Here is a 25,554-nt window from a genome sequence, read left to right as displayed (position 1 = left end):
ACCCTTTTACACCAGCCAGCAACACGGTTTATGCACATTCATGTGCAATAACCCGTGTTACTAGCTGGTGGTGTAAAAGGGGTAATAGTTACTACCAATACTCACTATGGACAAGTAAGTATAGATCCTATACAATTACCTCTAGTTATTATTAGTACTCATATATCCTAGTCTGTGCAGAGAACTTAAGGGCCCCATACACTAGAACGATAATGCCCAATTTCATCCAATTTCGGGCATTCGAGCCGATATAGTGGGTAAAATCGGGCATTTTGGGGGTGTTTCAGATCCAGTCCGATCCAATGCACGTTCCTGTGAGGGTCGTATCGGCTCCCCTAGATCATTAGTGCTGCACTCGTGATATGTCAGTTCCAGCAGGCGTGGCTGGGATCGCTATATTGCATGCAAAATGTACCAAATCATATGGAATCATATGGAACCATATCGCCTCTGATTTCAGCCTCAGACATATCATTGTATTGTATGCGGCCCTTAAGCCTTTACATATTACATGCCCCATTTATATATATGTATATGTATTTATAATAAGGTGCATAACACAATATAGAACATAACAGGGATTATCACCTGGAATTATTTTGAGGTTCTGTATAAGAAAAGGCTGGAGTTACAATGTTCCTCAGCAAATCTTTTCTATCTCTTCCAGAAACATATCACCTTCCTATGTTCTATCCGGGAAGTGTAAGAAAGGTGCAGATTTACTATACATGGATAAATATGTCTCTGGTATAACCTGCAGCCAGACCTCCCAACTGTCCCTGCACAATAGTCACTGAATATAAATGAATATTAACATGCACAACCACTATAAATATATATATATATATATATATATATATATATATATATATATAAATAAACTAGGCTTCACCTCAGAAATTGGACATATATGTATTTATTTTAGGATTAACCCTTTCCTGGGGCTACATATACATACATGGATCAGGCCCATAGCTTTGGATTACAATTACCAGTAGGAGGAGACATCATCCCAATACAGCCAATAGGAGCAAGCGTAGCACTGACTGGCTGACAGACAGATATTGCAGCCAATCACAGCTGTCAGTGAGTCAGAGGTGGAGAAATCCCACAGAGATGTATATATTTATAATGACAGTCTCTATGGCTGGGTACACACCTCAGCAACATGTCTGCCGACACACCATCGCACCGACAGAGCATCCAATAAGGTAAGCTACAGTATACTGACTGACCAATTGGCCGTTAGATATGTCGGTGGTGACATCACAGCTGGGTGGGTGATATGTCTGTCAGTGTGTACCCAGCATAACACACCAACATGGGAATATCCACACCCTGGTCACATGGTTACACAGGGGGAGGGGCTCAGCTGTAACTCCACCCAATACATCATTCTATTGTCTAAACGTTCCCCTAATACTATACCCTTCCCTGTGATGTCACCAGTCTCTGGGCAGATTCTTTATGGTAATTACTCCCAGCTCCTGACTCCCCCACATATAGTTATACACCCGGCTCCTACACATAATGCAGCATGGAGGGGCTCAGTGAGGGCGGCAGTGTAGGTGTGTAAGTGTCTGATGGGGTCACACAGAGAATAAAAGGACAGCTGTCCTGCCTCATAATCCAGATATACCCTCACTCTGTCACAGGGGATATTGTCAGGTAACCGGATATCTATCCTGTCATGTATCACTGAGGACTGATTATTATACCTATACAGACACCAGGACTTGCTATTATCCCCAATGTATGACTCATATCCTCCCCTCCTGTCTATACTGGGGTAACACATCCCCACCATCCAATACTCTGCCTTACTGACATCCAGCTCCCAGTAATGTCGCCCTGAGGAGAATCCCCTGCTGCTTATTACCTGATCACACTGAAATCTCTCTGGTGTTACTGGGTGATTCTGGTTTATATGTGACCTGGATGCAGTTTTCCTATCACCTGATATCTGTATATAATCACCAGCTGTGGTTACATCCAGTAATATGTCTGTAGCCTCCTGCACATAGATCCCTGTATTTATCCCTGTTATTATATCAGATAATGTGTGTAATGTCCCTGAGATGAGACCCACATACAGATCTCCTGCACCACGGACCTGGGTATCATGTCTCTCTGTGTCCTCAGTATAACATAAGTCCCCTGTGTCTGGTTCCTGTAAGACAGTCACTGGATCAGACATGTTACACAGCTCCTCAATGTGACGCATCTTCCCGGACAGCTTGTCCTTCTTTATTTCCAACTTCTGGATCAGATCAGAGACTGAGAGTGAGACGCGCTGTTCCTGCCTGGAGATCTCACTCAGGACTCTCTTCTCCAGGTCCTCCAGCTGTCTCCTGATGTCTCTAAACAGGACAGTGACTGTCTCTATTACACCAGCTGCTTTTCCAGGATCTTCTCTCCTGCGCTCCAGCAGACTCTGGACTCTTTTCTCAGTCTCCGCTCTCTTTGTGGTCAGTTTCTGAAGAACATTCCTCAGCTTCTCCTTCTTCTTAGAGGCCTCATCCAGCATCTCCACCAGGTGTCCCCGATGTTCTCCATACAGCCTGCAGGACACACAGATACAGACAGAGTCCTCAGTGCAGTAATACTCCAGGATCTTCTTATGGACGGAGCATTTCCTGTTCCCCAGGGCAGTGGTGGGATCACATAAGACGTGCTCTGGTGACATGCTGTGTACTCTCAGGTGTTTATCACACAGAGAAGCCTCACACATCAGACAGGATTTAGCAGCAGGTACAGGAGAGTCCACACAGTAAGTGCAGAAGATCCCAGTCTCCTCCTGATCTGGCCGAGTAGACAGGAAGCTCCTCACTATGTTACACAGCGTTATGTTCCTCTGCAGTGCAGGACGCTCCTGACACTCTGCTCTGCAGTCAGGACAGGTATAAACTCCAGCCTCCTCCTGTGCATCCAGCACACGATCAATACAGACCCGGCAGAAGTTGTGGCCACATCTCAGGGTTACAGGATCTGTATAAATGCTCAGGCAGATGGAACAGACCAGCTCCTGTCTCAGATCAGCAGACGCCATCTCTGCAGCAGGAGAGAGAAATGAAAGTGAAAGTCTCTGACACTCAGATATCAGTGGGGTCACATTCTGCACACAGGGCGAGGCTGATCTGTCTCTCACATTATAGCTACAGGCTCAGTTACACTAAGGGACACATATAATTAGTGATGAGCGGGTTCGGTTTCTCGGAAACAGAACCCCCCTGAACTTCACCCATTTTACACGGGTCCGAGGCAGGTTCGAACCTTCCCGCCTTGCTCGGCTAACCCGAGCGCGCCCGAACGTCATCATCCCGCTGTCGGATTCTCGCGAGATTCGGATTCTATATAAGCAGCTGCGCGTCGCTGCCATTTTCACTCTTGCAGGACGTGGCTGCTGTCTTCTCCGTTTATTGAAGAAGTTGATTGGTTTATTGCTTAATTGTGGGGAGGATTGGGGAGCAGCTGTTAGGAGGAGTACAGTGCAGAGTTTTGCTGATAAGTGACCACCAGTTTTTATCCGTTCTCTGCCTGAAAAAAACGCTCCATACCATATCTGTGCTCAGTATGCTGCATAATATATCTGTGCTGAGTGCTCACACTGCTTAATTGTGGGGACTGGGGAGCAGCTATAGCAGGAGTACAGTGCAGAGTTTTGCTGACAGTGACCACCAGTATACGTTGTCTGCATGAAAAACACTCCATATCTGTGCTCAGTGTGCTGATTTATTATTGTGGGGACTGGGGACCACCAGTAATTAATATTTTATAGGAGGAGTACAGTGCAGAGTGCACTGCTGTACCTACCTCTGTGTCGTCATCCATTAAGTATACTATCCATCTACATTCTATACCTGTGGTGCATTTTAGTTTTGCAGTTTGCTGACACAGTGACCACCAGTATACTATATATAGCAGTACGGTACTAAAGGCCACTGCTGTACCTACCTCTGTGTCGTCATTAAGTATGCTATCCATCTACATTCTATACCTGTGGTGCATTTTAGTTTTGCAGTTTGCCGACACAGTGACCACCAGTATACGATATATAGTAGTACGGTACAGAAGGCCACTGCTGTACCTACCTCTGTGTTGTCATTAAGTATATTATCCATCTATATTCTATACCTGTGGTGCGCCTCTTTTTTTCATTGCATCATGTGCTGTTTGGGGACAATTTTTTTGAAGGGCCATTCTGCCTGACACTGCAGTTCCACTCCTAGATAGGCCAGGTGTTTGTGTCGCCCACTTGTGTCGCTTAGCTTAGTCACACAGCGACCTTGGTGCGCCTCTTTTTTTCTTTGCATCATGTGCTGTTTGGGGACAATTTTTTTGAAGTGCCATCCTGCCTGACACTGCAGTGCCACTCCTAAATGGGCCAGGTGTTTGTGTCGGCCACTTGTGTCGCTTAGCTAAGTCACACAGCGACCTTGGTGCGCCTCTTTTTTTCTTTGCATCATGTGCTGTTTGGGGACTATTTTTTTGAAGTGCCATCCTGCCTGACACTGAAGTGCCACTCCTAGAAGGACCAGGTGTTTGTGTCGGCCACTTATGTCGCTTAGCTTAGCCATCCAGCGACCTCGGTGCAAATTTTAGGACTAAAAATAATATTGTGAGGTGTGAGGTGTTCAGAATAGACTGGAAATGAGTGGCAATTATGGTTATTGAGGTTAATAATACCATGGGATGAAAATGACCCCCAAATTCTATGATTTAAGCTGTTTTTTAGGTTTTTTTGAAAAAAACACCCGAATCCAAAACACACCCGAATCCGAAAAAAAAAAATTCGGTGAGGTTTTGCCAAAACGCGTCCGAATCCAAAACACGGCCGCGGAACCGAACCCAAAACCAAAACACAAAACCCGAAAAATTTCCGGTGCACATCACTACATATAATACATAAAGGGACATCATGCAGGAAATAACACAAATGTAAGCAACTGTGCGCACCCTCTTGGTATATAATCAGGAAATCGTCTGTGTAAAAATATCTGAAGTTTATACGTCACACAGTCCTGAGAACACTAGTTCCTTTTTACTGAGAACTACAGTGTTATAATCCAAGTTCAGTTCCGTCTCACAAAATGGGCTCAATGTCTGTTCTTTAGCGCATTTATTCAGATTCCCTCCTTCCTGCTGGTGGGAGAGCCACTCCACATAGACCCAAAATTTAGGAAGAGAAAAAGAGAATTTATAGTGTAATACAGTTTATTTAATAATTCTGTAGAAAATATAACATTTCACAGATTGAATCCACCAATGACTAGGCAGAAAGGCGTACCGGATAAAGGGGGGTGTCATACAATGCCCACCCAAACAAGCATAATGGTATCTCACAGGTACCTCACGATTTTTCTCTGGTGCCGTGTCCTTCTCTGGATCTGCAGTATACACAGAACAAGGATGCCGGTCTGCTACAGTCTCCCCAATCAGCTCACCGACGCGTTTCTGCTCCCTGGGGAGCCTTTATCAAGGTGTGTGGTGGAAGTGACCTGGTCAGGGTATTTATCCCAGCCAGGGTGATCTGATTGGTTGAGAATGCAATAGACCTATTAGGTGTCTTTGCTTGTTATATTTTCCAATTTCCATCTTCTCCTTATTGCATACATTCAATAGCTTTTTATTCTATCACGATTACAGTTTTTTTAGCCTCCTAAACACTTAAAAAATCCCTTATTATGCCATTTGCGGCATGCATTCCAGCTCCCCGGAACGCACGCCACTTCCTGTTCTCGCCCCGTCTCCTGTATCGGCGCGTGCGTTCCAGCGCCCTTGAACGCACGCCGCTTTCTGTTTCCGCTCAGACTTCTATATCGCGGCTAACGTGGGCGGAAGTGTGTCAATGGAACGCACGTCGCTTCCGCATTCCATTGTGCGATACTCGGCTCCCTTAAACTATACAGCCCCTGGTACTATCCCTAAATATAATAGACTCAATGTATCATTTATAACATTTGTCCCAACATGTAGTAGCAGTACCGGGTTATATAGAAAAGTGCAGTGTGCATTCATTATAATGAAAACAGAGCACATAAACATCAAATACATGGTAAAAATAAAGGTCAAATTATATAATAATGTACATCGTTAAAAATACTCATATGGAGTCTATTATAATCAGAGGGGAATTTTTCACAGCTAGATGGATTTAAGATGTAGGTGATTTTTCAGTCATGTATTCATAAAAACCATTTGAGCTCAAATTCTAGATTTAAACCTCTTGGAGCCAGTGTCCCCATGTCATATAGCCATTTCATCTCAGCCTGTGCGAGAGCTTCTTCCGTATTCCTTTTTCTCCAGTGATTATTTACCATCTTTATCCCCATAACACTTTTAATAGACCTGTAATTACACGTATGTATCTCTTTAAAATGGTTTGATACAGAATGGTTTTGGAAACCCTTCTTAATATTGCGTAAATGCTCTTCCCAACGCTCTTTAAGAGGTCTGGATGTTCGACCTATATATTGCAATCCGCAACTGCATTCTATTAGATATATACAGTTTTTTGTATTGCACGTGATAAAATAAAAAATCTGGTACGTTTTGCCTGTTGCGGTTGATTTGAACTCTTCTAATTTACTTGGTTGTGCAGTGTGATGTCTGCACATATTACAGAGTCCACACCTCTGGAAACCCCTAGTTTTTATCCTTCCTGATTTCTTCGGACCTATGGCACTTTTCACTAACTTCCATTTTAAGTTCGAAGCCTTCTTATAAATAAATTTAGGTTTAGGAGGTAGAATACTTTTCAGTGGGGTCTCTACTTAACAAATGCCAGTGTTTATTGACTATTTTTTCAACTTCTTTATACTGGCTGTTATAGGATGCAATAAAAGGGAGAACTATCTCATCCTTATTCTCTTAAAATATTGGTTTTCAGAAAATCATTCCTTTCTATAGCCCCTATTTCTTCAATATACTTGTTCACCGTTTCCCCATCATATCCTTTTGCCACAAATTTTTGTTTTAAACTATTTGATTGGTCTCGAAAGGTAACGAGATCCGTACAATTTCGTCTCATCCTTCTAATTTGACCCCTAGGCATATTTTTTATCCAATTACAGTGATGGTTACTCTTTGTTGAAACGTACGAATTACTATCTGTTGGTTTAAAAAAGGATTTCGTTTTCAATATTCCATTTTCTATATAAATTGTGAGATCTAAAAAATTAATTTCCGTACTGCTGATATTAAAAGTTAAAACTAGATTAAAATCATTAACATTCAGGGCTGAGCAGAATTAATGTAATGCTATATCATCACCTTCCCATATAAAAACAATATAATCGATAAAACGGTACCAAAATCTGATATTCTTCAAGAAGGGTATTCTGAACCTACCAAAATCCCACCCGGAACCAACATGGAGGCTTCCGTTCCAAGGGATGATACTGGAAATGGAAAACAGAAAGTATTCCTTCTGTTCGAAAAGGCATTGCTAATCCAGTCAATGGTGTGGGATGTTCTAAAACCAACATGGATATCGGTGCATCTATGCATTCGCCTTCTGGGAATGATGGTAGCCTCTTACGAGGCTCTACAGTATGGAAGGTTTCATGCAAGGCCCTTCCAGCTGGATCTGTTGGAAAAATGGTCCGGATCGCATCTTCACCAGAGGATACGTCTGTCACCAAAAGCCAGGATTTCTCTTCTGCGGTGGCTTCACGCTTCTCACCTAACCGAGGGCCGAAGGTTTGGGATTAAAAATTGTATTCTGCTAACCACAGATGCAAGCCTCAGAGGTTGGGGAGCAGTCACACAGGGGGAGCAGTTCCAAGGAAAATGGTCAAGTCAGGAAGCTATTCTCCCAAACAACATTCTGGAACTAAGGGCCATATACAACGCCCGTCTACAGGCATCGCATCTTCTTCAAGATCAAGCCATTCAGGTTCAGTCGGACAATGTAACGGCAGTAACATACATAAACTGACAAGGTGGAACGCAGAGCAGCAATGTCAGAGGTATCAAAGAATCTCCTATGGACAGAACGGCACGCTGTAGCGTTGTCCGCGTTCTTCATTACAGGAGTAGACAACTGGGAAGCAGACTTCGTCAGCAGACATGACCTCCACCCAGAAGAGTGGGGCCTCCACCCGCAGGTGTTCGAGTCCTTCACACGTCGGTGGGGAATTCCGCAGATAGACATGATGGCCTCTCATCTCAACAAGAAGCTCAAGCGGTATTGTTCCAGATCGAGGGACTCACAAGCTGTGGCGGTGGATGCTCTGGTGATTCCAGGGGTCTACCAGATGGTTTACGTGTTTCCACCTCTTCCATTGATCCCCAGAATTCTCAAAAGAATAACAAGGGAAAAGGTTCAAGCAATTCTCATTGCTCTGGACTGGCCAAGAAGGGTCTGGTATACAGATCTACTGGAGATGCTCCTAGAGGACCCGTGGCCTCTACCTTTTCGAGAGGATCTTCTACAGCAGGGGCCATTCGTTTATAGAGACTTAACATCGTTTGATAGCATGGAGGTTGAACCTCAAATTCTATCCCGGAATGGAATTCCGGACAAGGTTATTCCAACCCTGATCCAAGCCAGAAAAGGGGTAACGTCTAAATATTACCACCGTATTTGGAAAAAGTATGTCTCGTTGGAAATTTCCTACAGTGGAATTTCAACTGGAACGTTTTCTCCTTTTTCTATAGTCAGGTGTGGATGTGGGCCTATGTTTGGGCTGCTCAAAAGTCTAGATTTTGACCTTATCTATTTTCTTCCAGAAACAATTGGTTCCATCCCTGAGGTTCAGACATTCTTGAAGGGTGTTCTGAACATCCAGCCACCCCTTGTGCCTCCCATGGCACCTTGGGATCTCAATGTGGTGATAATGTCGATATTACCTTAAGACATAAAGCTATGCCTTAAAACACATTTTTACCATGGAGCCGCTGCGGCAGCTGAACTCAGTACACACGCTACGTACTTTTTATGCTATTTGCGTAGTGAGTCTCATACCATGTACGGACTCTATGTACAAACGCCGTGCTGTGGGTACAAAGAACACGCAGCGCGTACGCACCCAATTAATACACCTTAAAACCTTATACAGTTATTCAATGTAATACACTTTAAACCCTAGCAAGGAAATGAGGACACAACACCGATTTGTAGTTAATCTCTGGGCTCCGACACCACAGAGTAATATATCTGAAAGGGGGTTAACAATACAAATTATGCATTACAATACAACAGAGTAAATGGCTACAGTCAATGTACATACGTGAGAATATTCGCATGCGCTTCCCGGTCCGGTTCTCCATTATTCAGGTTGAAAGCGTTGAGAGTCTTGTGATAGTGACCTGGCCTGCAGCTTGATCTTTTATTCAGTAGATCAAAACATAATACAATAGACACTGTGTGCTCTTCTTCCATTGGTTCAGGGGTGGGACATATCCTGTGCACCGGGGACCATTGGTCAGCTCAAGAAGTGGGCGATGGCTAGGACTTGAGATGTGGTTTCCCGCCCCATGACCAGTTAAATCCATCACATTAATCATACATAAATCTGGTATTATTAATAACTTAATGAGGTAATATATAATAATGTTCTTATTCCCACCAGATTAATGTTTACGTGACTCTGAACAATATAATCCCACACATGATATGATTATCTATTTCAATCCACAAGATATACATATATCCACATATATCCATATACTCATATATATATATATATATATATATATATATACTAGTGATGAGCGGGCTCGGTTTCTCGGAAACCGAACCCCCCCGAACATCACCCTTTTTACACAGGTCCGAGGCAGGTTTGAGCCTTCCCGCCTTGCTCGGCTAACCCGAGCGCGCCCGAACGTCATCATCCCGCTGTCGGATTCTTGCGAGATTCGGATTCTATATAAGCAGCCGCGCATTGCCGCCATTTTCACTCGTGCATTGGAGATCATAGGGAGAGGACGTGGCTGGCGTCCTCTACGTTTATTCACTTTATTGTTGAACTTGATTGCTTAATTGTGGGGAGGACTGGGGAGCAGCTGTTAGGAGGAGTTTTGCTGATCAGTGACCAATAGTCCATTCTCTGCCTGAAAAAAACGCTCCATATCTGTGCTGCTCAGTGTGCTGCATAATATATATCTGTGCTCACACTGCTTAATTGTGGGGACTGGGGAGCAGCTGTATTATATAGCAGGAGTACAGTGCACAGTTTTGCTGACAGTGACCACCAGTAAACGTTGTCTGCCTGAAAAACACTCCATATCTGTGCTCAGTGTGCTGCTTTATTGTGGGGACTGGGGACCACCAATATAATAATTAATATTATTATATAGGAGGAGTACAGTGCAGAGTGACCACCAGTATACTACATTCTATACCTCATTAATTATACTATCCATCTACATTCTATACCTGTGGTGCATTTTAGTTGTGCGCAGTTTATATAGTAGTAGGCCATTGCTATTGATACTGGCATATAATTCCACACATTAAAAAATGGAGAACAAAAATGTGGAGGGTAAAATAGGGAAAGATCAAGATACACTTTCACCTCGTGCTGAAGCTGCTGCCACTAGTCATGGCCGAGACGTTGAAATGCCATTAACGTTGTCTGCCAAGGCCGATGCCCAATGTCATAGTGGAGAGCATGTAAAATCAAAAAAACAAAAGTTCAGAAAAAGGACCCAAAATCAAAATTAAAAGCGTCTGATGAGAAGCGTAAACTTGCCAATATGCCATTTACGACACGGAGTGGCAAGGAACGGCTGAGGCCCTGGCCTATGTTCATGGCTAGTGGTTCAGCTTCACATGAGGATGGAAGCACTCATCCTCTCGCTAGAAAAATTAAAAGACTTAAGCTGGCAAAAGCACATCAAAGAACTGTGCGTTCTAAATCACAATCCTCAAGGAGAGTCCAATTGTGTCGGTTGCGATGCCTGACCTTCCCAACACTGGACGGGAAGAGCTTGCGCCTTCAACCATTTGCACGCCCCCTGCAAGTGCTGGAAGGAGCACCCGCAGTCCAGTTCCTGATAGTCAAATTGAAGATGTCAGTGTTGAAGTACACCAGGATGAGGATATGGGTGTTGCTGGCGCTGGGGGGGAAATTGACAAGGAGGATTCTGATGGTGAGGTGGTTTGTTTAAGTCAGCCACCCGGGGAGATATCTGTTGTCCGTGGGACGAATATGGCATTTAACATGCCTGGTCAAAATACAAAAAAAATCAGCTCTTCGGTGTGGAGTTATTTCAACACAAATGCGGACAACAGGTGTCAAGCCGTGTGTTGCCTTTGTCAAGCTGTAATAAGTAGGGGTAAGGACGTTAACCACCTCGGAACATCTTCCCTTATACGTCACCTGCAGCGCATTCATCATAAGTCAATGACAAGTTCAAAAACTTTGGATGACAGTGGAAGCAGTCCAACGACCACTAAATCCCTTCCTCTTGTAACCAAGCTCCTGCAAACCACACCACAAACTCCCTCAGTGTCAATTTCCTCCTTACGAAGGAAAGCCAATAATCCTGCAGGCCTTGTCACTGGCAAGTCTGACGAGTCCTCTCCTGCCTGGGATTCCTCCGATGCATCCTTGAGTGTAACGCCTACTGCTGCTGGTGCTGCTGTTGTTGCTGCTGGGAGTCGTCATCCCAGAGGGGAAGTCGGAAGATCACTTGTACTACTTCCAGTAAGCAATTGACTGTCCAACATTCCTTTGCGAGGAAGATGAAATATCACAGCAGTCATCCTGCTGCAAAGGATATAACTCAGGCCTTGCAAGCCTGGGCGGTGAGAAACGTGGTTCCGGTCTCCATCGTTAATTCAGAGGCAACTATAGACTTGATTGAGGTACTGTGTCCCCGGTACCAAATACCATCTAGGTTCCATTTCTCTAGGCAGGCGATACCGAAAATGTACATAGACCTCAGAAAAAGACTCGCCAGTGTCCTAAAAAATGCAGTTGTACCTAATGTCCACTTAACCACGGACATGTGGACAAGTGGAGCAGGGCAGACTCAGGACTATATGACTGTGACAGCCCACTGGGTAGATGTATTGCCTCCCACAGCAAGAACAGCAGCGGCGGCACCAGTAGCAGCATCTCGCAAACGCCAACTCGTTCCTAGGCAGGCTATGCTTTGTATCACCGCTTTCCATAAGAGGCACACAGCTGAAAACCTCTTACGGGAACTGAGGAAGATCATCGCAGAATGACTTACCCCAATTGGACTATCCTGGGGATTTGTGACATCGGACAACGCCAGCAATATTGTGCGTGCATTACATCTGGGCAAATTCCAGCACGTCCCATGTTTTGAACATAGATTGAATTTGGTGGTGCAGAATTATTTAAAAAACGACAGGGGCGTGCATGAGATGCTGTCAGTGGCCTGAAGAATTGCGGGCCACTTTCGACATTCAGGCACCGCGTACAGAAGACTGGAGCACCACCAAACATTCCTGAACCTGCCCTGCCCTGTGGATGGAGCACTTAATTCGCTTTTCCAGGATTCACGGGTGGTCAATCTGTTGAAATCAGAGCACTACATTTTGGCCACCGTGCTCGATCCTAGATTTAAAACCTACGTTGGATCTCTCTTTCCGGCAGACACAAGTCTGCAGAGGTTCAAAGACCTGCTGGTGAGAAAATTGTCAAGTCAAGCGGAACTTGACCAACATCTCCTCCTTCCCATTCTCCCGCAACTGGGTGTCAGGTTCGGTCTGGTTTGTGTCCCCGGAGGGGGCGCTAGTGGGTCAGTGGAGGTAGGTGGAATGAAGTGAGGAGGCAGTACTGGGTTTCTGCGCATGTGCACAATGTAGATTTATTAATAACAGAAAAGTCCAGATAATAATGCAGCAGAAAGTAAACAAACGAATGCAATGGAAATGACAATGGTAACGGCAATGGTAATGACAATGGAATAGTATGGTTTGAAACTGAAAGTCTATGGCAGAGTTTGTAATGCAGAAATGGAACCAGAGTAATTAAGACGTGGAGCCAGCAGAGGTGAAATGATGGTAGCAAACCTGGTAGAAATGCAGGAGACTGGATGGTAATGTTCACTGTGCTGTTGGAAGTGCACAATCAGCATGCAGGCAGAATCACAGGTGAGATGACGGGATGCACCTGGAGAGGGAGTCTCTACTGCTGTAGGCTGGAGCACACTGCAGATGTAGAAGGTGTGAAGCCAGAAAGGTATTGCTGGTGCTGGTACTTGTAGTTCCACGGAAGTAACAGGTACAGGAGAATATCCAGGAACAGAGGGGATCTGGAGACTGGAACACAGGGAACCACTGGAGACTTGACACACCGAATGTAGCAGGAGAGCTGGAGTGATTGCTGGAACTTGTAGTTCCACGGAAGTAACAGGTACAGGAGAATATCCAGGAACACAGGGGATCTGGAGACTGGAACACAGGGAACCACTGGAGACTTGACACACCGAATGTAGCAGGAGAGCTGGAGTGATTGCTGGAACTTGTAGTTCCACAGGAACACCGGAACTGCTGGAACCTGGAACGGCTGGGACCTGTTGTTCCACAGGTCTAATACGCAAGGAAATCTCTGAAGACAGAGGATTGCAAACAGGAGCCACCTGTTCACGGGATGTGACGTGTTGTCCAAGGCGATGTGAATGAGCTAGGAACTGGAGATTATACACCTTGCTCTGTGAGGATAGGATGAATCTCTGAGAACACACCCTCCAGGATTGGGTGCCCAGATCAGCTGAGAATTAACTGGAGATGGTGATTAACCGGGAGAATGATTCTGTAGACAGTTAATGCAATGCACTGCTGGTTGCTGGCTGGGATCAGTAGTGCACCGGGAGTTAATGCTGGTTACCTAGAATCACTGTGTACTCCAGGCTGCTGGCTGAAACCAGTGATTACCAAACGATAGAGCTGGTTAGGTGGAACACAGTGAGCTGTGGGCTGCAGGAGACTGAAGACTGGAACTGCTGGGACCTGTAGTTCCACAGGTCCAATTCACAGGGAATACTCTGAAAACAGAGGACTGAAGCCAGGAGACGCCTGTTCACTGGAAGTGATGCAATGGAGAATGTGGATTCCTGACAGTACCCCCCCTTTTATGGGTGGGCACCGAACACCCACGCTGGAACTTGGAGGATCCTTGAAAAAGAGTTTAGGAATACACAAAAGCAGAGGTCCTCAAAAGTCTTCCCAACTTTCATCTTCAGAACAAGTAGACCATTCATGGTCATTTGAGACAGAATTTTCTTCCTGGGAGAAGGCAAAGCTCGGAAGGATAGAACCCCCCATAAAGTAACTTGAGTCGTCATCAACAAACTCACTTTCAGAGGTGTTGCTGTAGGATGGAGACACGGGAGTATATGCAACTTTCAAATCTGAAGTCTGAGAACCTTGTCTTGACTTTACAGCTTGGAAATCTTTAATAGCTTGGTCTAATGTATCCTGATCTTGCACAGACAGAGATGTTGGAGAGGATTTAGCAGTAGACAAACTGTTGACAAATTGGCCGGAATGCCCAGATGACTTTGACTGCATAAACTTTGGAGCAAACTCCTGTTTTACGGCTTCGCAGAAAGCGGGAAGATCACTCAGTAGCGGATCTTTACATTCAATGAGAGGATTCGCCCAGTCCAGTGCTCTACCTTTGAAGAACAGGAGGAAGTATCTGATTGCATTGGCTGGAGAAATAGTCACTGAAGGTTCAGATTCAGTAAAAGCGAGGTATTGGCTCGCCACTGCACGAAACTGAGCATAGTCACCATCAAAGTAGACTGGAGCTTTTGTATCTGGTGGACACTTGGAAGGCTGAATGTCAGTTGAAGTCTCGGAAGACAATGTAGGACACTTGAGAGTTGAGGACTGAAATAAGCATTCAGAAGCAGGAGTAGAATCAACCTGAAATGCTCGAGGGTGGAGAGAGGACGTCATCTCCTGGATTGACTGACGGGAATTCTGAGCTGAGGTTGACCGAACGCTAGAAGCTTCATCTTGGGGTGAGATGCTTAGAGCCTCCATCTGGATTGAGGCAACTGCAATATCTGCAAGAACTGTAGACTCTGGACATAGCGACAGGAGTTGTTTACTTGAAACAACGAAGAGAACCACACCGGGTTCAGAGGAACTGGAATCGGCAGGGACCGATGGCAACTTTAGACAAATGGATGGATCCGGGATTTGTACAGGACTACTTGACTTGACTTGAACTGAAGGAGGCTGATCTGGACAGACGGATGGGACCAGATTGGGTCCAGATAAGCTTGAACCGGCTGGAACCGCAGGAGTCTTCAGACTGACGGATAGAACCGGATTTGATACAAAGAGACTGGAATCGGCTGGAACCGAAGGAGTCCTCGGAGTGACGGATAGGACCGGATTTGATCCGAGGATGCTGGAATCGGCTGGAACCGAAGGAGGTAGCCCATCATTGGAGCCACTCAGGCTGGCTGGAACCGGGCTAGGTCCATTGATACTTGATTCTGTATAGACAGAATCCGGATGTTCTAATGATCCCTCTTGGAGTGGTACTGAGCTGGTAGCACTCTCTGAAGTTGGCAAACAAAAGTTCATGTCTGTATCTGTGACTTTAAGAATTCCTCCTGGGATCTTGGCCCTGGATTCCTCACTTGAGGCTGAAACTCTAAAGACCCCTCCTGGGGTTAATAGATCAGACACACTTCTTTGAGCTGCATGCCCGGATGCCACTTCTGGAACCTGAACATCAGATACCCCTTCAGGGGTCACAACATCAGATGCCCCACCTGGGGCTGTAGGCACGGATGCCCCTTCTCGGGCTGTAGGCACGGAAGCCCCTTCTCGGGCTGTAGGCACGGATGCCCCTTCTCGGGCTGTAGGCACGGATGCCCCTTCTCGGGCTGTAGGCACGGATGCCCCTTCTCGGGCTGTAGGCACAGACGCCCCTTCTCGGGCTGTAGGCACAGACGCCCCTTCTCGGGCTGTAGGCACAGACGCCCCTTCTCGGGCTGTAGGCACAGATGCCCCTTCTCGGGCTGCAGGCACAGAAACTACTTTAGTTATGGGTAACATAGATAGTCTCTGTTGATTTCTGAACTTGGGATTGGGTCTATTTGTCACAGGACCCCAATCGTATACTTTTTGGACACTCCTGTCCGGGGAAAAGGAACTTGAAACTGTAGAGGATACGTTGGAAGGTTTGCAGGTGAAAACACTGTGATGCTGGGACCTGTCACCAACTTTTGAGTTACGGAAGGAACAGTCCTTAATAAGATGACTAGAACTCCCACAGTAAAAGCAGAGGTGAAGCTGCTTGCGATGCCGGCGTTCAGCTTCCGTGAGTTTGGAGCGCGGGTAGCTCTGGAATCTGCCCTCTCTTTGCACAAGAGGAGAGACTTTAGTTTGAAAAAAAGTTGACACGGAGGTCGCACTAGTTTCAATACTTTGAGCAGTACTCTTCACTGCGTTTAAAGCACCACTCAGGATTTCTGGCATTATCGGAATGATTTTTGTTAGGAGACTTTGAAGTTGTTCCAATAGATGATAAAGAGTGCTTAGTGGTTCAGAGTTCACAGCAGACAACAAAGGAGTCTTGAAGCTTTCAAAGGAGGAAGTCGCTCTCTCAGGAGAATTCGCTGCGAAGGGACTGCCATAGGACTGACTTGAGCAACAGCCATCCACAGGAACGGATTGTGCAGGGAAAGTTGAAATGACTGGAGCAGGAGTGACTTGAACAGGAACTGGAGAAACAACAGAACTTTGAAGGGATTGCTGCAAGGTATCCAAACGGATAGACATTCCCTGTAGGAACTGGAACATCTGCTGCTGCGCAGCCTCTTGACCATCCAAACGGGAGACCAGATTTTGTAAGGCCCCTGACCCCACATTCTGACCACCATCCGAGTCCATGGGCCTTGGACAAACTGTCAGGTTCGGTCTGGTTTGTGTCCCCGGAGGGGGCGCTAGTGGGTCAGTGGAGGTAGGTGGAATGAAGTGAGGAGGCAGTACTGGGTTTCTGCGCATGTGCACAATGTAGATTTATTAATAACAGAAAAGTCCAGATAATAATGCAGCAGAAAGTAAACAAACGAATGCAATGGAAATGACAATGGTAACGGCAATGGTAATGACAATGGAATAGTATGGTTTGAAACTGAAAGTCTATGGCAGAGTTTGTAATGCAGAAATGGAACCAGAGTAATTAAGACGTGGAGCCAGCAGAGGTGAAATGATGGTAGCAAACCTGGTAGAAATGCAGGAGACTGGATGGTAATGTTCACTGTGCTGTTGGAAGTGCACAATCAGCATGCAGGCAGAATCACAGGTGAGATGACGGGATGCACCTGGAGAGGGAGTCTCTACTGCTGTAGGCTGGAGCACACTGCAGATGTAGAAGGTGTGAAGCCAGAAAGGTATTGCTGGTGCTGGTACTTGTAGTTCCACGGAAGTAACAGGTACAGGAGAATATCCAGGAACAGAGGGGATCTGGAGACTGGAACACAGGGAACCACTGGAGACTTGACACACCGAATGTAGCAGGAGAGCTGGAGTGATTGCTGGAACTTGTAGTTCCACGGAAGTAACAGGTACAGGAGAATATCCAGGAACACAGGGGATCTGGAGACTGGAACACAGGGAACCACTGGAGACTTGACACACCGAATGTAGCAGGAGAGCTGGAGTGATTGCTGGAACTTGTAGTTCCACAGGAACACCGGAACTGCTGGAACCTGGAACGGCTGGGACCTGTTGTTCCACAGGTCTAATACGCAAGGAAATCTCTGAAGACAGAGGATTGCAAACAGGAGCCACCTGTTCACGGGATGTGACGTGTTGTCCAAGGCGATGTGAATGAGCTAGGAACTGGAGTTTATACACCTTGCTCTGTGAGGATAGGATGAATCTCTGAGAACACACCCTCCAGGATTGGGTGCCCAGATCAGCTGAGAATTAACTGGAGATGGTGATTAACCGGGAGAATGATTCTGTAGACAGTTAATGCAATGCACTGCTGGTTGCTGGCTGGGATCAGTAGTGCACCGGGAGTTAATGCTGGTTACCTAGAATCACTGTGTACTCCAGGCTGCTGGCTGAAACCAGTGATTACCAAACGATAGAGCTGGTTAGGTGGAACACAGTGAGCTGTGGGCTGCAGGAGACTGAAGACTGGAACTGCTGGGACCTGTAGTTCCACAGGTCCAATTCACAGGGAATACTCTGAAAACAGAGGACTGAAGCCAGGAGACGCCTGTTCACTGGAAGTGATGCAATGGAGAATGTGGATTCCTGACACTGGGGGTGTGAGGAAAAAGCTAATAATTCCAAGCCCACCCGCTGGTGGTGATGCAGGGCAGTCTGGAGCGAGTGCTGAGATCTGGTCCAGACTGAAGGACCTGCCAACGATTACTGACATGTCGTCTACTGTCACTGCATATGTTTCTCTCACCATTAAAAGAATGGTGGAGGATTATATGAGTGACCGCATCCAAGTAGGCACGTCAGACAGTCCATACGTATACTGGCAGGAAAAAGAGGCAATTTGGAGGCCCTTGCACAAACTGGCTTTATTCTACCTAAGTTGCCCTCCCTCCAGTGTGTACTCCGAAAGAGTGTTTAGTGCAGCCGCACACCTTATCAGCAATTGGCGTACGAGGTTACTTTCAGAAAATGTGGAGAAGATGATGTTCATTAAAATGAATTATAATCAATTCCTCCGTGGAGACATTCACCAGCAGCAATTGCCTCCAGAAAGTACACGGGGACCTGAGATGGTGGATTCCAGTGGGGACGAATTAATAATCTGTGAGGAGGGGGATGTACACAGTGAAAGGGGTGAGGAATTGGAGGATGATGATGAGGTGGACATCTTGCCTCTGTAGAGCCAGTTTGTGCAAGAAGAGATTGATTGCTTCTTTTTTGGTGGAGGCCTAAACCAAACAGTCATTTCAGTCACAATCGTGTGGCAGACCCTGTCACTGAAATGATGGGTTCGTTAAAGTGTGCATGTCCTATTTATACAACATAAGGGTGGGTGGGAGGGCCCAAGGACAATTCCATCTTGCACCTCTTTTTTCTTTAATTTTTCTTTGCATCATGTGCTGTAAGGGGACAATTTTTTTGAAGTGCCATCCTGCCTGACACTGCAGTGCCACTCCTAGATGGGCCAGGTGTTTGTGTTGGCCACTTGTGTCGCTTAGCTTAGTCACACAGCGACCTTGGTGCGCCTCTTTTTTTCTTTGCATCATGTGCTGTTTGGGGACAATTTTTTTGAAGTTCCATCCTGTCTGACACTGCAGTGCCACTCCTAGATGTGCCAGGTGTTTGTGTCGGCCACTTGTGTTGCTTCGCTTAGCCATCCAGCGACCTCGGTGCAAATTGTAGGACTAAAAATAATATTGTGAGGTGTGAGGTGTTCAGAATAGATGGAAATGAGTGGAAATTATGGTAATTGAGGTTATTAATACTATGGGATCAAAATGACCCCCAAATTCTATGATTAAAGCTGTTTTTTAGGTTTTTTTTATTAAAAACACCCGAATCCAAAACACACCCGAATCCACCAAAGAAATTTTGGTGAGGTTTTGCCAAAACGCGTCCGAATCCAAAACACGGCCGCGTAACCGAACCCAAAACCAAAACACAAAACCCGAAAAATTTCCGGTGCACATCACTAATATATACACACACATACAGACATACTGCTGCTATTACAATTTTTTAGGAATTATAAATATATATATATATATATATATATACAAACACATACATCTCCATGAGTTTAGACTATGAATGTTAATATCTTAGATTTCTAACTGTCTGGTTTTGTGTTTTGGTTAGCTATTGTTAATTGATTTTTCTAACAGCTTCGGTTCCTGGGTATTGTCTCTTTGTTTGTTTTTGCCTTCAGGTGAGACAATGACAATCCAGTACTCATTGTTTTAAATAGAAACTCGGCTATCCTAGTAAACAAAGGTGTTTGCCTTCTTCATAGAATTTCAAAGCTTAGTGTAAATAAGGCCATTGTATTTTAGTCTCTGGGAGTATTAATTTATGTGTGACTGATCTTCATGCTATTTAGAAGAAAAAGCAGACAGTGTGGGATTTTTACAATATATATATATTAGATCTATGAAATGTGTTTGTGGCTTTTCCATGAGAGTAAAAATTCCACTGTAATTACTCATACCACGCTCTAATGCGCAGGACCGCGGGTGCGACCATATACAATTTGCGAATATGTGAACGCACAGCCGAATACGCACGCACACGGAAGCCACCTATGTGGTGTTTGTATGTAATGTGTGTTTTGTAATATTTTCTGACTTCGACAGTCCACCCTTTGGCAGTCATCAATAACTACCACTGACTAATCAATAAACAGGAACAAAAATATTACCTATACAATATCTACAGAAGTTTTGGATGGTCGGGGGAAATTTGTAGGTGGGAAATGTATGACCTAGTGGGATAGTAATGTTAGGCGCCAGGGTCCGCTCGTCTGCGCGGCCCGGTGCCTAGCAACGCTAGACACCGGGCGCGCTGAGCCGCACGGACCCTAGCAACGGGGACGCCACTGGCGGACCGCGTTCCCCGTTGCTAGGCTGAAGGGGTTAAGTTATTCACCTGCTCTCTGGCCGTGCAGCAAGGCAGCTGCACGGCATTTACTCCAATCAGCCTTTTAGCAGCTGATTGGAGGACTTCTTGTTAAATACACTCCCAGTGCTTCTCACAGATGCCGGTAATAGCTTCCTGCATGCTGCCTTTGTTTGCTGAGAGTCTGTTTCCAGTCCTGCTGTATCCGGTCATTCTGGTCCTCTGAAGTCCTGTACTTGGGAGTTATCATCTCGCCCCTGGAGTCCTGACTGATCACCGTTATCATCCAGTGGTGTTCGTGAGTCGCGGCTCTGCCGTGTGTAGCGGCTCGGCCGCTTTACCCCTTATATTTTGTGTTTGGAGCATTTGCGGAGGGTTCCGCTTCCACAGGTCCACTCTGGTATTCGGCGGTGCTGGGTAGGAGTATTGGACAAGTGGATATTTTGGTTGTCCTTTTCCCTGGCGGTTTCTCCGCACATACTTTAGGTTTTTAGTTGGCTTGTAGCCCCTGGCCAGGTTGTTTAGTTAGAGGGCCTCTTGTCATCATCCTGTCTCGGATTTCCCTTTGTCTCTCACTAAAACCAGGGGGCATCGGAGTTGGGCAGACATAATCCGCCCTTCAAACACGGCTGCCAAGGGCTCAAGAAACCATAGTCTCGCAAGGGATTTCTGACAGCACGGGTGAGACAACAGAGTTAGGGCGCCAGGGGCTATTGTTCTTTCCTTCTCCCTTCCCCAGCATTCCGTTCCAGTGCTCTGGTCCTAGCCATAAGATCTCCTCTGACCTGGAATGCTGGAATCATAACATTATTACCGGCCATACCAAAAATTTAAATTAAACATTTACATTCAGTTATGTTAAGGTTTCTGGGCCTCATGAATCCGACTGGTTTAGGGCCAAATCCTGGCCAGCTCATAGTCAATCAGATTCAAGAACTGACTCAGATGGTTCAGGATCTATCTCTTCGGGTGAAGTCGCAGGAAGATCTTTTGCGAGCCTCCCCAAGGGTAGTCCCTGAACCAAAGATGCATTTGCCTGACCGTTTTTCTGGTGATAGAAAAGAATTTTTAAATTTTAAAGAATCCTGTAAACTTTATTTTCGTTTAAGACCAACTGCCTCTGGTACTGAATCTCAGCGGGTTGGAATTATTATTTCTTTACTCCAGGGGGATCCTCAGACTTGGGCATTTGGTTTAAAGGCAGAGGATCCTGCGTTGTTGTCAGTAGACACTTTTTTTAAGTCTTTAGGGCTTTTGTATGATGACCCAGACAGAGAGGCGTCTGCTGAAAGTCAGCTGCGCGCTCTCAAACAAGGGAGAAATCCTGCAGAGGTTTATTGCACTGAATTTCGCCGTTGGTCGAACGACTGTGGCTGGAATGACCCAGCCCTGCGCAGTCAGTTTCGCCTCGGCTTATCAGAGTCTATAAAAGACAGTCTTCTCCAGTACCCCGCTCCTGAGACACTCGATAAACTAATGGAGCTTTCTATTAAGATTGATCGGCGTCTCAGAGAGCGGAGGGCTGAAAAAGGAGCACCTGTAAGATCAAGTCCGTGTTTATATTCCATTCCTGAAGACGTAGAGGAGCCCATGCGGATGGGTCTCTCCCGGCTGTCTCCTGAGGAAAGGGCCAGAAGGCAAAATTCTGGTCTCTGTCTGTACTGTGGGGTTAAGGGGCATTTTGCTCGTAACTGTCCGAACAAGTTGGGAAACGCTTTGACCAGGTGAATTGTGAGGGGGTTCACCTAGGTCTGCAGCTTATCTCCTCGAATAACTCCCTTTTAGTCCCAGTTAAGGTTTCCTTTGGCAGCCTTAGTTCTTTGGTGTCGGCTTTTGTCGACAGTGGAGCTGCAGGAAACTTTATAGATCTAACTTGGGCTAAGGCCTTAGGCATTCCTCAGTTACCTTTGGGTAGGTGTGTCACCATGCATGGCTTAGATGGGAGTCCACTGTCCAATGGTGTTATTTCTCTCCGTACACCCCCTGTATTACTTACAGTAGGAGTTCTACATTCTGAAAAGATCGAGTTCTATCTTACTCATTGCCCAGCAGTTCCAGTTGTTTTGGGTCACCCTTGGCTGGCCTTTCATAATCCCACCATTGATTGGCGCTCAGGGGAGATTTCACAATGGGGTACTTTTTGTGCTAAAGAATGTATTACGTTTAAAGTCAGAGTAGCAGCAATCCTTCCAGAACTCATTCCTGTGGAATACCAGCAGAGCCTTCTTAACAGCAGTGTGGGCCCCTGGACACAGCAATGCACTGGGGCCCCTACCCACCCACCAGCGTAAGGGGTGGGGGGAGCTATCAGCGGCAGCTTTGATGTTCCGCGGGGGATAGGGGGGGTTCTATCTTTCGCTCAGTATGTAGGACCTGGAGAAATAATTTATGCTAATTATTCCTTTACTGCACAGAAGGAGAACACTAAACTGTAGAAGGGGGCATTGTGCTGAATGAAGGGGCCCTGGTACATGACTTCCAGGGTGGTAGGGGGTGTTTAATACACAGGGGAGGAGTGGATAATGGAGTTGGCTTAATATTCATCATTTTCCGGGGGGTCAGGGCAGCGTGCTTTACTGCAGATATCTCCAGTTCCTGGAAATAGATTTCTTAGCTTTAATGGGGAAAAAAAAAACTAGAGTCCCACCTGTCAGGAGGTACTGGGGACACTTGTCAGGAGATACTGGGGACACCTGTCAGGAGGTACTGGGGACACTTGTCAGGAGATACTGGGGACACCTGTCAGGAGGTACTGGGGACACTTGTCAGGAGGTACTGGGGACACCGTTCAGGAGGTACTGGGAACACCTTTCAGGAGGTACTGGGGACTTGGGGATCAGACTTTAGAAGCCAGAGCAATCCACCGACAAAAATATAAAACTGCATATTAGGAGTGTGGAGCTGGAGCAGGGAACAGCTGCTTGAAGGCTGATATCTCTGGTTCTGGGCATAGTAGAGACAAGCTGCCAGTGTCCACTGAAAGGGGTGGAGTCACAGCTTTTGGAGTATACCCTCAGAAAACCTCTAAGTCAAAAAGAAACCGCGATATCTGGCTGGGAAGAACAATTAACAGGCTTGGATGGGGACCACTGCTTTGAAGTCTGATATCTCTGCTTCCCCAGGGCCGATTTTCAAAACTCTGGTACCCCTGGAAAGAGGGGACCCTCAGCTATCAGACTAGGGCCCTTTTACTCCTGGGGCCCTTGGGCAAGAGCCCATTGAGCCCATACGAAAAGACGGCCCTGAATACCAGGAGTTTGCTGATGTCTTTTCCAAAGGCAATGCGGACATTCTGCCTCCCCATCGGCCTTATGATTGTGCTATTGAGCTAATTCCTTGTGCCGCTTTGCCAAAGGGAAGACTATATGCATTATCCGGGCCAGAAACTGTGGCTATGAATGATTATGTTAAGGAGAGCCTAGAGAAAGGATTTATTAGACCATCAAAATCTCCTTTAAGTGCAGGCTTCTTCTTTGTGGAGAAAAAGGATGGCTCGCTTAGACCTTGCATTGACTTTAGAGCCCTGAATAAAATCTCAGTTAAAAACACTTATCCTTTGCCGCTGATTTCTGTACTCTTTGATCAGTTACGTTCGGCTGTGATTTTTTCTAAACTTGACCTTAGAGGAGCGTACAACCTCATCCGAATTAAATCTGGAGATGAGTGGAAGTCGGCCTTCTGTACTCAGTCGGGTCACTACGAGTACCTGGTGATGCCGTTCGGCTTGTCTAATGCTCCAGCAGTTTTTCAAGACCTCATAAACGATGTGCTCCGTGATTTCCTAGGGAAATTCGTGGTCGTTTACTTAGACGACATCCTGATTTATTCTGAATCAATGGAACAACATGTTACCCAGGTGCGTCTGGTTCTTCAAAGATTACGGGAGAATCATTTATATGCCAAGCTGGAGAAGTGTGAGTTTCATGTCACGGAAGTATCTTTTTTAGGGTACATTATTTCCCCTCAGGGATTTTCCATGGAACCAAAGAAGCTCCAGGCCATCCTTAGTTGGGCTCAACCCACCAATTAAAAAGCAATTCAGCGCTTTTTAGGGTTTGCGAATTATTATAGGAGGTTCATTCATTCTTTTTCTGACCTGGTTGCTCCCATTGTAGCTCTGACAAAGAAAGGAGCGGATCCTACCAACTGGTCGCGTGAAGCTGAGTTGTCCTTCCGAGCCTTGAAACAAGCCTTTGTCTCGGCTCCAGTCCTCAGACATCCCAATCTGGAATTGCCCTTTGTTGTGGAGGTTGATGCCTCGGAAGTCGGAGTGGGGGCTATCCTTTCTCAAAAGGATCCGGAGTCTCTGGAGTTACATCCTTGTGCCTTTATGTCCAGGAAATTCTCCTCCGCTGAATCCAACTATGACATTGGTAATCGGGAGTTACTGGCGGTAAAGTGGGCTTTCGAGGAGTGGAGGCATTGGCTGGAGGGAGCAAAACATACTATTTCAGTATTGACTGACCATAAAAACCTGCAATACATCGAATCGGCTAAGCAGCTTAATGCCCGACAGGCACGTTGGGCTTTATTTTTTACTTGTTTCAAATTTATAATCACTTTCAGGCCTGGTTTCAAGAATACTAAGGCTGATGCCCTGTCACGCAGCTTTCTTCCGGTTCACAATAACAGTCCTGTTACTCCCATACTTCCATCTTCGGTCATCTGGGCAGGCCTCACACAAGATTTATTTACCCAGTTAAAACAGCTTCAACATCAAGCTCCTAAAAATACTCCTGCTGGTCGTCTTTACGTTCCTGAGTTTTTGAGAGCTACTGTTTTAACGGAATTCCATGATAACAAAGTTTCCGGGCATCCGGGAATCTCTAAGACTTTGGAGTTAGTCTCTCGCTCAGTATGGTGGCCTGGTCTTTCTAAAGACGTTAAGGAGTTTGTTTATTCATGTCAGGCTTGTGCACAGCATAAGGTCCCCGTTCCTTGCCTATCGGGCAACTTATCCCCTTAAATGTTCCTCTCAGACCATGGTCTCATATCTCCATGGATTTTGTGGTTGACCTTCCCCTTTCAGC

At 45.9% G+C, this 25,554-nt stretch overlaps 2 protein-coding genes across 2 annotated transcripts in view; both read right to left on the bottom strand.

Annotated features, from left to right (window-relative positions):
• The window catches only part of LOC134945669 (E3 ubiquitin/ISG15 ligase TRIM25-like), a 201,522-nt gene that overhangs the window by 159,132 nt on the left and 16,836 nt on the right, over positions 1 to 25,554 (bottom strand). The window lies entirely within an intron of this gene.
• LOC134943902 (E3 ubiquitin/ISG15 ligase TRIM25-like) lies at positions 901 to 3,049 on the bottom strand. The gene has a single exon (XM_063932467.1). The coding sequence runs from the start codon at positions 3,047 to 3,049 to the stop codon at positions 1,475 to 1,477; it is 1,575 nt and encodes a 524-aa protein (XP_063788537.1). The 3' UTR covers positions 901 to 1,474.

This window comes from Pseudophryne corroboree, chromosome 7, assembly GCF_028390025.1.
Source record: "Pseudophryne corroboree isolate aPseCor3 chromosome 7, aPseCor3.hap2, whole genome shotgun sequence".
In the NCBI taxonomy this organism is placed as follows: Eukaryota; Metazoa; Chordata; class Amphibia; order Anura; family Myobatrachidae; genus Pseudophryne; species Pseudophryne corroboree.
This window is presented reverse-complemented; position numbering and strand designations above follow the sequence as displayed.